At 45.7% G+C, this 14,003-nt stretch overlaps 1 protein-coding gene across 1 annotated transcript; it reads left to right on the top strand.

Moving 5' to 3' along the window:
- Positions 1 to 1,702: 1,702 nt before the first annotated feature.
- On the top strand, positions 1,703 to 4,022 carry LOC119386726 (pre-mRNA-splicing factor RBM22-like). Its single transcript, XM_037654011.2, is given in 3 exon segments — positions 1,703 to 2,442; positions 2,444 to 2,671; positions 2,673 to 4,022. Coding segments are annotated over 3 exon segments (1,278 nt in total). The 5' UTR covers positions 1,703 to 1,749; the 3' UTR covers positions 3,030 to 4,022.
- The last annotated feature ends 9,981 nt before the right edge of the window (positions 4,023 to 14,003 follow it).

Consider the following 14,003-nt stretch of genomic DNA (forward strand, 5'->3'; position numbering starts at 1 on the left):
GGCGCTGCTGTCGCAGGAGGAAGTTCGCGCGCACTGTGCCCATACAGATAAGAGTGTGCGGTACTGTTATGTGTGCTTTAACTCACTTTTGATAACGTGCCTTAATGCTTCATATATAATTTAAAAATTTACAGAAGCGATGGACTTTTTTAACACAATATGTTTAAAGGAACAACAAATAAACAAACCCAAAGTATACAATTTCTTTGTCTGCACTTGCTGCTTCCGCATAACGAATGAATCACCGTGTCATGTCAGTCCCTTTCATGATTACACACCACAACTGCCGCAATCCTATACAGCCGCTCTTGAACTAGGCACCTGCCGAGATTGAAAAACCGCGGTAGACGAAGCAAAGAGTACGGCCTTGCCTTCGCTCACTTGCTCCAAAGTGGACGTTGTTGCAAATGTCACAACACACCGACGCTCGTTAACGTGACAGATATCGCAACATCTCGCCAAACGCATCAAAGTTATTCGACGCAGTAACATCATTTCAAAAGCGCTCAACATAAACACTCCACTGGTCCACCTGCTGCGGACACAAGGCCGCAGCAGACGACGCCGAACTGACACTAAAGTGGTAATCGCGCCGCCGTCGCCACAAATCAGAGATGACAGAAAAAGCCACAACTGACATTGTCATTAATGAAACGGTGCTAATAGTTATCGCGAAATCAGCAAAGTCGCCCATACTCCACACAAATAGAATCTCCATACCCTCTTTAAAGAACAAAGGACGACGCAGTAGTTGTGTTTGTCGCCAGCCGTCACCAGAGATGTAACGCTAATTAAATCTGGTTTTATGTTGTATCTTCACTGGCAGTGAAATGCGGAAATTTCAAAGGCAAGAGTCCTGTACGATACGTGACTGCAATGACGTTTCAAGATCCCGCCACTAAACGAAACGGCGACTTGAACGGGAAAGCGTCCAACTATTTTAGATTCGGCGCTTCCGCGGATTTTGCGAAAGCCGACGTCGCTCACGAGAAAAGGGTTTCTCAAGAGAACGGGAGAAAAAAAAAAAAAGGAAATCTCAGCTGCGCGCCAAGGTGCACGATGTAACCGAGCTCTGCGCGCAACAATCTCGCGACTCTTCTTTCACGCTAGGAAGCCTAATTCCATGTTTCGTGCATCGTCGAGCGGGATTTGTTGCTATCGGCTTTCCCTGAAAGCGTGGCAATGATTCAGTGCGTCCAGGTACGAGGAAACATTCGAACCGAATACGCGACATCGCAGTACGGCCATGCCGCGCCAAGAGAACTACGAAACGCGAATGAATGAATTTGTCAGCTACGGTAAATGGCGCTAAGCCTCCGGACAGCCATTTATACAACTGCTGCACTAGACCACCGCAAAACTGACGCCATTGTCGTGGCATTGGTTTTGTCAGAGGCCAGATACTACCAATTTATGGTAAATGAAATAGGATATGGGCCCATACCTTCTCAATCCTTCTGAACACGCGCTTGCAAGGACTGGATTGCTTCGGCTTCTGCTTCTTGTGGCTCGCAACGCCATAACCGGCACCTTCGGACTTTCTTTATTTAAAATTCTAGCTACTTCAAGAAACAACAAAACTTTGACTAATTTAAGTACTTATTGTACTAATAATTTGGCACAAACTTCATAATTTTGATTGCTGAGTAAGTAGCGAGAGTTATTTAGGAGACCTTGCGATCGCGTTTTGGTAGTCGTCTTGATTCTCGGGCAGCAACACTGGAGTAAACACGACGCGAACTGCGAAAAATGGCGACATCGAAGAGTGCGAACACCTATAACCGGCTCAACTGGGAAGAAGCCGAATTCCCCATCCTCTGCCAGACATGCTTGGGCGACAACCCGTACGTACGCATGACCAAGGAGCGATTCGGCAAGGAGTGCAAGATATGCTCGCGCCCTTTTACCGTCTTCCGATGGTGTCCCGGCGGCCGGATGCGCTTCAAGAAAACCGAAGTCTGTCAGACGTGCAGCAAGCTCAAGAACGTCTGCCAGACCTGCCTGCTGGACCTGGACTACGGCCTGCCGGTGCAGGTGCGCGACAACGCGCTCAGCTTGCGCGACGACATGCCCAAGTCGGACGTCAACAAGGAGTACTACTCGCAGAACATGGAGCGCGCCGTGGCCGACGGCGACCCCAGCCAACCGTACGGGGCTCTCGCCAAGGCGCAGAGCCCCAGCGACCTCCTGATGAAGCTGGCGCGTACCACGCCTTACTACAAGCGCAACCGACCTCACATCTGCAGCTTCTGGGTGAAAGGCGAGTGTAAGAGAGGCGAGGAGTGCCCGTACCGGCACGAGAAGCCCACGGATCCGGACGATCCGCTGGCCGACCAGAACATCCGCGACCGCTACTACGGCGTCAACGATCCGGTGGCTGACAAACTGCTGCGCCGTGCCGCCGCCATGCCCAAACTGGAGCCGCCGGAGGACATCTCGATAAACCACGCTGTACGTCGGCAACCTCGGCGACCGGCTGACGGAGAAAGATCTGCGCGATCACTTCTACCAGTACGGCGAGATCCGCGGCGTCACCATGCTGGCGAGGCAGCAGTGCGCCTTCGTCCAGTTCACCAACCGCGTCAGTGCCGAGCTGGCCGCCGACAAGACGTTCAACAAGCTCATCCTGGGCGGCCGCCGACTCGTCATCAAATGGGGGACGCCCGCTGGCGCGCCAAGCGACGCCGTCGGGGCCCGAAGGCACCGAAGGTCGACCCTCGGGACCGCCGCTCGAACCCGTTCCGGGCCTACCGGGCGCCCTGCCGCTGCCACCCGACGAGCTGGCCAACAACTACTTCAACCTGGCCCCGCTGCACCCTCCTCCCGTCCCGTTCGCGCCGCCCCCGCCGCCGCCCGCGGCGTTCCTTGCCCCGCCGGGGGAGACGGTGCTCCCCCCGCCGCTCCCGCCTCCTCCAGGACTCGCGCCCCCGGGAACAGTGCCCCCGCTGCCGCCGGTACCACACATGCGCGCGCCCATCCACTACCCGTCTCAGGATCCCCAACGTTTGGGCAGCAGGGGCAAACCTTAGAAGAGCAGCACGTCCTCCTTTTTTGCATTCCTCGGCTCGCTCCTATCTGAGTGGCAGCGACGAGAAGAAAGAAAAACCTCTCGAATGTAAAGGCACAGCCTTGTGAGTGCAACCACAGCGAGTGTGTGTGCTTAATGGACTGGCATGACTTGAGCCAAAGCGGTGATGCGCCCTGTCAGCACAGTTGCGGCACACCGAGCCGTGGTTACCACAGTTTGGGGTGTAATTTCATTTTTTTGTTTCTCTGTTCACTGGCTGAGAGGAATATACCTGTTAATGGTGCCGCTTTTATGAAATCTACTGTTATCCCTGTTTCACACGATGCGATTGTGCTGATATGAGATTACAGTTACTGTACACGAGCCTCCGACCTCTCCCTCTGGGTTCTTTTATGTTTGTGGTACAAAATTTCACAGCAGTATTACTCGTATCGCGTAGACAAATAATTCACAACAATGGGGACTGTAATACCCCTGTCACACGGCAAATCTAATGTCATTTACAGCTAATGTCATTCGTTTGTAATGGCATTTGTTTGCTGTCACACGGGGAAACTAATGCCATTTGATGAAAATTACATTTTCTGTCGAATGAGTTCCCGAAACACATTCGCATTCGATTTCAGACCGAATGCGTAGTCTCGACGCCAGGGACCTTTTAGGGAGATAACTGTTGACCTATGTATGCGTAACTTTTGTAATTCGTAAATATCTTATTATTTACTAGATTAACTTATTACTGGTTTGATCACGTAACAGCACGCGCGAAAGTTTCTGAAAGAAAGCTACTCTCAACTAGAGCGGCTGGTCGCCGGCCATGTTTCATTTGTGCTCTCTTGTTGTTGCCCGTATCGCGGGTGTTGATCGTCCGATTGCACGTGTTGTGGTGATCAAGGTGGTGACTACACGAATTAGCTGCCGCCGTCTCATTTCTGCAGCCGGAGTGTCAGTCGCGCTCGCACGCTTTAGTTCACTGCACCAACGCCCGGTCATATCGTCGCCATGTTGGTTTTCGATTAGTTCTTGGCTTGACTTCTTTTGTGTCGTACAGCTATGGCAAGTTGTGTAAAACGGCTGCGTTTATATTCTTCGAGCAGCTTTTTGGTGATAGAAAATTATTTTCGAGGATACACGCATGTGAGATGCAAGTTTTAATATATTTTTATTTCTCCCAACGTCACGGCTCAGGAGGGCTAAGGTCATGGTCATCATTTTAAAATGACATTTGTTTTCGTCGTGTGACAGCAGGAAGGTAAAATGACATTAAGTTCACCTAATGTCATTTGTTGTAAATGACATTTGATTTGCCGTGTGACAGGGGTATAAAGGACGTTACTGTTGCCTGAATGTTCATTTTTACTTTGGTAAGGGTAATGACAAGATACTTGTATACATAATGGGAAAATTGCAAATGAGTTCTGCAGAATTCCACAAGGTGGCAGAAGGGTTAAGAAAGGGAAAAATAGGAAAACTGCTTTCTTAATAGGAAAACTGCTATAGAAACCCACGCATTCAGTAGTCCCTGGATAAATTTCATGGTGTCATGCCTTTCCACATGACGTCTATGCAGGTTTCCAATCCTCCTTTTTTCATTTTCCTGTGCTGCCCTCTGACATTCTTGTAAGATTTAGTAGAGGGGCAAAGTTTTGTGTGGTGATCCGGGTCAGCTGGGATAACCAGAATGAAAGCCTCCAAGATCGAGAAGCTTGCGGAGACGATATCAAAACGTTCCACACCTTTTCCACTAGGGAAAGCGGACATACACCGTTGCGCCATAAAAAAGGCGTATTGGCTATCACCAAACCACCTTTTCTGAACCCCTTCAAAGTGAACAGGATACTGATGCACACTGAAGGTGCTTTACTTCACGTGTTTTTGTGCTGTACAAGAGAACAGTGCAGTTCGTGCTACATAACTTGTTAAGTAGCACAAATGGGCATGGGGCATGACAGAATAGCACTGTCTTTTTATCTTTTCTGTTCTGCCTTTGCACAATCACTGTATCCTATCGTGCTATTCATGCTGTACTTTATGTTATGTAGCAGCAAAAGACCAAATTTAAGCTCATTGTTCAGCAAACTAGGGTAACAGTACCGCACATTGTTCAGCAGAACCAGCATGTTTTGAAAGTCAAATTTCTTTGATGCAAACATACAAGAGGGGACTTTTCAGAAACAAGCCAGAGATAAAGAGTAACTGAACCAGTGATTTTAAGTATCTGCTTTGTAGCTTCAAGCTGCTTATGGTACTGAAGTGGTCCTGTTAGCGAGTTCTTTGTTAGCCGTATTGAAATATTTTTATGTAGTTACCTCTGCATTTCTACCACTGTCACATGGGCACATGTGAACCCCATTGAAGTATAAACATCAAAAAGCTGCACTGTGCGTTTCAAATACTTTGCCATTATGCCGAGGGAGATTCATTCAGTGCCATATAGTTGCCCTTATCCAAAGGAAGTCTAATTGAATTTTCTCACTGAAATAGTTTGCTGATTTCCCTGGAATGCTGAATATGTTACTCTTATTGCAGTAAAGCTGAGGTGCGGAAAAAAACAAAAAAACTCCAAATGCAGAATCGTTGTTGTCAACTCAGTAGTGAATTTTAGCAATATGAAAGTTGTTTCGTTGCGTATTTCATTTGTAACATGCATTATTAAAAACTGATTGAATGCATGTGCTCTCTCACTATAAAGCTTTCCCTCGCAAAAAAGTCATGCCATCATATTTCAATGAGTTCCTCTGTATGCACCGCTTTCCTTACCTTTGTGCAGCTCTGTCCATGCCTCTTGTAGCGGTCTTGGTTCAGAGCATTGTGACACAATTTTATGGAAACATTGTCGGTAATCAGAGCGGCGAGTGATAAAGATACTTCGTCGCAGTGCAAGGGGACAGCAGCGGGACTTATGCGCACCAAGGGCTATATGGACAGAGTGTAAGGTATGTGTGGCCATACGAAAGGCAATGGCACAATTTCAACGATGTGTTATGGACCGTGAAGACTTGTGGCATGTTGGTCTTCACTTAGCCGGCAGTTGAGGCTCAAGAAATGTGCACCTAAACAAAAGTGCCGCTAAGAAGAATAACTTTTATCAAGGTAAAAGGGGCCTCCAAGTACAGGGCTCCACTGGTTAGCAATGCATTCCTGTCAACACTGCTGTCAACATACACGGAGGCGTAAGTTATGTCAAGACGCTTGACCCCTCTCCTGTGTTGCATGACTTGGGAGCGTTAAATAGTGGCAACATTTTGTTTTAGACACGCATGAACTTAGCACAAACAAACTGCCAAATTTTAATTAGTACTTACAGGCTTATTGTATGTACGTCACTATGTGCAGTTAGTCTGGCTGTGTGCTTCCTGGCCCCTTTTCTTTGGGCAAATGGGAACTTAGGCCTTTGAACCTTAGTACAGATACTTGTTTCTGTGAGATGAACCGAAACTAGGCTTGTGCGAATAGTAAATATTAGGTTCGAAGCATATAGTGATGTGGTCAAATAATCTCGAATCGAATTCGAGCAGTATATATCAGATATTAAAGAAAACAAGCATATTTGTCATGACCCAACTGACCTGCACAATATATTTTTTTAAATTGAAACAAGGCATGTGCAATGTCAATCTTTATGGTTCAAAGGAAGTGGAAGCAACTTTGAATAGTAGCATGATTTGACTTTCAGTAGAATGCAAGCGATAACCTGTAAAATATGTTACGTTTTAAAATTTACTGTACTTAGAGCATATAAGCCAGTATAACAAGCTTTCAAACTTAAATTATGATGAATCGATGTAACGGTAATATGTTCATTTAACCCTGAAGTGGGGCTTCGCGGCAGTGCGGATTTGTCCTAGAATGTTGTATTCACGTTATAGCACTCCTCCACTGCAGTGAAACCACCTTTTCGTTCATGTCACTTATTCGTTCATTTCAAATACTTCGAAATTTCCCAGAATTTAAATTCGAACCAAAGCAAATTCAACTACTGTAATTATCGTTCGAATATTCGAATCGCTAGAATATTCGCACAAGCCTAACCGAAAAAGCTCTTTGCTTCCATTTCAATAAGTTAAAAGAGTTCTACAAGAAAAATATGCATAATGCAACACATTTTCAGTGATAATAAGAGGCAGAATCTTGCATGTTAATCAATGCTCATAGATTGCAGTGTGATACGGCCAATTCAATGATGTACAACCCTACAGCTGGACAAAGAGTTCACTGGTGTCCGCATGACAAGCAACAATTACCTCTGAAAAACTCCAAAAGAAATAGTGAGGAACCACAACTTATTTACAGCAAAATCTACGTGAAATTTCAGTAAGGTTCGCACTTTTATGCAACACTCTTAAATGCGGTTGACTGAGGAATTCAAACGTTCGTGAGAATATTGCCACGTCCGCTTCTTGTTTTGTCTTGATGTATTCAGGTTTCACCGGCAACGACGGTTACGGTTATCAACACTCGACGCTGACCGCGCCGCAGTGAACCGTCCTTGCAGGTCAAACCGCAAAACGTCGACGTCACGACCACGTGACAGTAATAAATAACTAGGTGCAAGGCTTCAACTAATGAGGTGAACTAGTAGAACTAAAGTTAATTGGTCCTGTTGTGCCTGTTTATTTTTTATTTTGTGTTGGTTTTCATGAATGTTTTAATCTTGAAATTTCACCAGCTTTTTCACTCCACCATTCATTGTGAATGAAAGCGCTGCTATTTCCTTTTTACACAGCAGCTTTGAGAACAGCTGCCGGTGCAAATATGAAATTTGACAATTTTCTAACATAGAGGCAAGATTTATTAACTTTGTACAAGCTTTTGATATGTTTTTCTTTGTGGAGAGTCATTTTTTGTCACTTACACACTTTCACTGTCGGGCATTGAAAGGCTAAAAATAACTTTTGTTTTCCGAGCATTTTTTCGCACGATGTTCCATGACCATAAGTGTGCATTTTGTGAAATGTTTGCACATTGTCCTAAAAAATAGTCGGCTATGGCAAAGCCATTTTGATACAAAAGAAACGGGCTTTAATGGCATCTTCAATAACTTAGGCCTTCCATGCTTATATCTTCATGAAGCAACTTCAGATATTCGTGGCCATGGTGACTGCTTTTCAATGGGGCAAGAATCAGGTATGTCTGTGTGCATAAGTCTCATCATCATCGTGAGCCTCACAGTGCGCACTCCCGGGCAAAGGCTCACCTAACATTGTGCCACCCTCTGCCGTGCTTGCCCTCTCTTGAAATCTGGTCTGTTTCGCTCAAAGGAACCCTGAAATAGTTTTGACAATTTTGTGCAAACACAATGAGCCGGTGGAGCGAGTCCCTATGGTCATTAGTAAACCATTTTAATCACTTTGCGTAAAGTGTGTAATTTATTAAAGAACTTTATATCTGTCATTTGGCAGAGACAATTGCGCTGCTGTTTTCAGTCACTCCTACGTTACGCATTTTTTTTTGTAGCTTCGCTGGAAATATCCGCGTTGCTCCTGCCCATGGTCGCACGAAGAAGACTGACTGATCATGTTGAATTGCAAAGATGAGTAAAATTCGTGAACAGGGGGTGGGTGCTCGAGCCGACGTTTCGACAAGTGGACTTGCCTTCCTCAAGTTTACGAGTTTTTTCATCGCAAGCTTCCATCCAGGGGCGGATTATCCAGGGTTCAAAGGGTTCAAATGAACCGGGCCCTCCGGTTTTAGGGGGCCCCCCAAGGGACAGAAAAAATGGCCGACCTCGTTGTTTTGTTCGAAAAAGTTTAACCCTCCTGCTGGATTCCCCTGATAGAAACAGATTATCTATTTCAATAATCAATATAAATGCTTCTAAGAGGTTGTTCGTTGCATGACGTGCATAATCTTGAAGTCAGTTCCCAGTTCTACAGTCTGTGGTAAAAACCTTTTAGTCGCCGGAGACCATGCATCGTGTCCAGGGAAGGAGCTGATCCAGCGGATGGACACATAGAGCAGCCTGACGAGGATTTTAGCAGCTACGGTCCAACACGCAATGCGAAGGAGCATAGAGAGTGGTTCCTGTTTGAAATATCGTTTAATGCGCTGAATGAAAATAACCGGTATGAAGCTGACGCATATTGCTATATATTATGCTTTCATTATAGCGTAAACAACGCACCATGAAATAGTTGTATGTTAAGGAACTTCCTCATTATGCAAGGACTCCGAAGGAGTAATGGTTTGATTCTTCGCTTCTGGCATTGCCGTTCTGTCTTAATTTCTGCTTGGTGGTTATACTATAGGGAAACTTAATTAAGAGACTATCACTTGGTAAAGGTTGTGCACAGGAAATATCTACAACATATATCCACTATCTGGCCGCCAGCAGACCCTCACCGCAATTGCTTGAGCGTTGTGGTGGGGGTCTTCAACCGACCATCACCTTTGAACTTCTTTTACGCAATGCCCTGCATAGCACATGCAACCACGGGCGTCTCAGGTGAACATGATGCTTCTCCGAGCCGACCGGATGTGCGCAGCTTGTTCGACATCACATAACACCGCTGCGGCGCTCAACGATCCGCGAGGCAGCACGGCTCTTATGACGCATTCTTTGGTTAAAGAAATTTCGTGCACCTTCACGCTCTGGAGCTCTGTGCTCGTCGTTGTCACTGCAGAACAATCGGATATGCCTTAAAGGTAAGAGCTTCAAAATTTACATTCGTGCGAGTATTGGAAACAAGTGCAAGCGTATTTCTTATATTTGGGCACTTGGGCACTTTAAGATGGCTAACAGGTACAGTGTGCACGTTTTGTGCGAGAGTTGCAGAGCTTCTATTTTCGTTACTTTGCAAAGATTGAGGCACTACCAACACCTTTGTGAGACCCTTGAGAATATTAAAATAACATTCAGTGGATTAGCATTTGAATACTTTTATTGCGAATATATTATTACGCAATGACTAAGTGGGTGCGCTTGCTCTTGTGTTGCTTCCGTCATTATCAACTAATTTTATGAATAAGCAAGTACGAGCTTTTCTTACTAACTTATTCAGATCACACAACACCGCTGCAGCGCTCAACGATCCGCGAGGCAGCACGGCTCTTATGACGCATTCTTCGGTTAAAGAAATTTCGTGCGCCTTCACGCTCTGGAGCTCTGTACTCGTCGTTGTCACTGCAGAACAATCGGATATGCTGATCTTAAAGGTAAGAGCTTCAAAATTTACATTCGTGCGAGTATTGGAAACAAGTGCAAGCGTATTTCTTATATTTGGGCACTTGGGCACTTTAAGATAGCTAACAGGTACAGTGTGCACGTTTCATGCGAGAGTTGCAGAGCTTCTATTTTCGTTACTTTAATATTAATACTTTAAATATTAATATTAATATTAATACTAATAAATTACTTTAATATTAGTAATATTAAAATAATATTCAGTGGATTAACATTTGAATACTTTTATTGCGAATATATTATTACGCAATGACTAAGTGGGTGCGTTTGCTCTTGTGCTGCTTCCGTCATTATCAACTTATTTTACGAATGAGCAAGTGCGAGCTTTTCTTACTAACTTATTCAGAGTGGCCGATTTCGCGAAGCTTCGACATTTTGTGCTTTATTTTTGCCACCTTTGGAGCCTGTCGGTCACCATTCATTGGAATGAGCGAGCATCGCTGTTATATTCACCTGAACCAGAACGCTTGAGAATGCAACCCGTTGCGAAGATATGTGAACCACAGTGATATAGAGATCTTATTGTAAAGTCAATTCCGGCTGTATCGTCTTATTCTGTGCACTTCCTTCATATTGTAGACAGATCCAGATCATGTCGAGGGAGTAATCTGTAGACAGGAAGCAGCTGGCAGAAACCCAAACTACGCGATAAACTAGATCTCGTAAGTGAGTTTATCGCCAATATCAGATTTATTCGGTAGCGTTTCATTGTCTTGTTAAACTACCGTAATGTTACTCATAAATTTGTTTTGAGAGTATCCTTCATTGTCGCTCTTAGTAAAAATTATTTCTAGAAAAGCACACTTTGAATAAGTTCTTATAGATCATAAACTTGGCTTGCAGGCTCTGTTACTGTACCATGCCACGGAAAAAGGAGTTCTCTGGCGCTCGAAAGCGCCTTTTGGCAACGGAGAAAAAAAAACAGCTCAGCGACACTTTAGAAAAAAATGCCTAAGCTTTCTGCCCATTTTGCCAAGACAGAGCTCGGCCAGTAATCCGTCGGTCGACCAGTGAGACCAGTGAAGGTGACCCAACAGACCGTGCACTCAGCGAAACTGTTTGTTCCGAAGCCGGCGCAAGCGAGGCGCTCTCTTCAATGGCTTTAAAGGCAACAACCTCAATGAGCATGGTCGGGGAACCAACTTCATCGCACACTGCGATGAAGCCCAGTTCTCCAGAAACGAGCAGCCCGACTGAGACAGATCAGCCATTGCCTGATGAGCGTCCTTGCATGTCTATGGATCCCGTGGACTGATCTCCTCTGCGCGTAGCCACTGTCAACTTTTGGGTGGCACAAACCCAGGGTGTCTGTGAAAATGCTAGAAACATGCGGGGTGATTACTCCCGCTCGAAGCGGTACTTTCAGCCAACTGACGCGGCACCGAAGGGCTATCACCGCCACTTCAATCAAGAAATGTTCTATGCACCAACGGCGAAGCAGTCTTGCGCGAATGGCTGCTGTACAGCCCTTCCAAATGATCTGTGTATTGCTTTCCCTGTACTCTGATGTCAGCAAGAAAGGACCAATTTTCGGAACCAGATGGGTTCAGTTCTTGGAACAAGGCATATGCAAAGTTACAAACACACGAGGAAAATGAGTGTCATAGACAATGCGTGCTTGACCTGTGCAAGCGACGTTCTCTCAGGACGTCGGTCATTCGATCCTTTGAAGAGCGGTGATGCGGTGATGTCGATGTCAGAGGGATGTTAGCGCATTAATGGCAGTCACGCGTGTGTACACTGACATGTACCTTCTTCACAGAAAGTAAGTCAGCGCCTGTCGTCGTGTGTGTCCCTTTTGTGTTCGTCCAAACATTCGCGCTGTTTTTCCTTCCTTTGAAGAGCACTGCTCGGAACGGGCAACTTACTGGAGAAATGTTCTTCACCGCGTAGTTGCAGTGGTAATGTTCCTTGCAGAACGAGGGCTCTTTCTCTCTCGGAGGATCCAATGATTTACTCGGGTCTCCTCAAAATGGCAAGTTCCTTGGGTGTCTTGAACTGATCGCTAAGTTTGATCCTTTCCTTGCCGCCCATATAAAGAACTTCGGGAACATTGGACGTGGCAAAACATCCTACCTCTCCTCTCAACCATTGTGGAAGAGGTTGTAGAAGCCCTCGGAGCTGAAGTCCGAAAAAAAAAATCACTTGCGCGGTTGCGAGTGCCAAGTACTTCTCTCTTTCAGTTGATTCTACACCTGATTCGAGTCACAGGGATCAACTTACAGTGGTCGTCCGCAACGTTGCTAACGATGAGCCTGAAGAACATTTTCTGGGATTTTTGCCCATAACCAGTCACAAAGGGGAAGATCTCGCGAAGAGAACGCTCGACCTCTTAGAAAATCTTGAACTTAACTTCCAAGACTGTCGTGGCCAGTCATACGACAACGCGATCAATATGGCTGGAAAATACTCTGGCATGGAAGAAACAAACACGGTGCTTGGACTGCACTTCTAAGTGTCGTATGCATTCCTTCTTTTCGTCTAAACTTCTCGCACAGTTTAGTCTTCTTTCAGTATGATCCAACGAACGAGACAAATCTTAATGCTGTCCATGCGTCTTCGTCTCCTGATATAGTTATTTATTACGATGACAATCTCTCCACGTGCTCCGCAAGAAAGAAAACGCCCAGGTGATATTAAACACTCCGGGGAGGCTTAGAATAAATATGGATTGTGTTCTTTGCAGCTAAATCTAAAAATCGTCAAGTCTCAAGCATGACCAGGTGACAAAACGGGAAAGAAAGGGGGCGGGGCGAGGGGGGAGAGGCCCCCCTTATTTTTTTGAACCGGGCCCTCCGCACTGTTAATCCGGCCCTGCTTCCATCTTCCACTTCCTGCCATTTTTTTTAAAGATGAGTAAAGACACACGATGGCAGATCTAAAGCACGCTGTATCACGGGCGATGAAAGCTTGTCTCGGAAGGCCAGGCCAGTCTCGGAGCAGTTCAGACGAACAATGACGGCATGAACATATTGTTGTTGGCTTGTGCTGTTTGCTTCAACCCAAACTGATCGAGCGATTAGGACACGGCACGTACAAAGGTATGAACTGGTTGCTGATCCCTCCCTTATTGCGCTCGTTCATGTCATGATGATGATGTCCTCTACCAGATAGCGCTAACGCACTAAGGGGGATAGGCCAAGAACCGCGCGGCAGAATGTTTAAGGTTAAGACTTATGAAGCTAAAAAAAGCCGGCAGGTCCCACGCATTGTGGGAATCGATGTAATGCGAAGAAGCCAGCAAAGAGCTGCATACATCGTCTTTAGGGGTGTGCGAATATTCGAAAGTTTCGAATATTCGTCGAATATTACATTCGAAATATTCGTATTCGATTCGAAAATCGTGTATTCGAAAAGTTTCGAATATTCGATAACTTCGAATATTCGAAAAATTCGAATACGCGATTCGATTATCACGCATAAAATAACTCGTCTTCCACATTTCTGCTGCGTTCGTATCGCTAAAAACGTTGCCGAGAGGAGCGATAAACATCCTAAGTACACGGAGGCACGATATCTGCCTGCGACGAGCGCCCCAATACGTATGATTTATTGCTGGTGCATCTCCGACGTGCAGCGCTGTTGGCGATCATGTAACCGTACATTTTGAATATTATGCGGTCGTAACGTGCCGCACTACCACTCGTTCACCATGCGGGACCACTTCTGAAGAAAGACAGTGACCCACGTGACGGGTGGCGGACTGTTCAGATACCCCAGTCTGGGAAAGCTTTGTCCCATGTAACTCCCTATACCAGCCACTTCTGTTCCAAGCGAGCGTGCCTTTTCAGT

The sequence above is a fragment of the Rhipicephalus sanguineus genome, chromosome 3 (assembly GCF_013339695.2).
Source record: "Rhipicephalus sanguineus isolate Rsan-2018 chromosome 3, BIME_Rsan_1.4, whole genome shotgun sequence".
Lineage (NCBI taxonomy): Eukaryota > Metazoa > Arthropoda > Arachnida > Ixodida > Ixodidae > Rhipicephalus > Rhipicephalus sanguineus.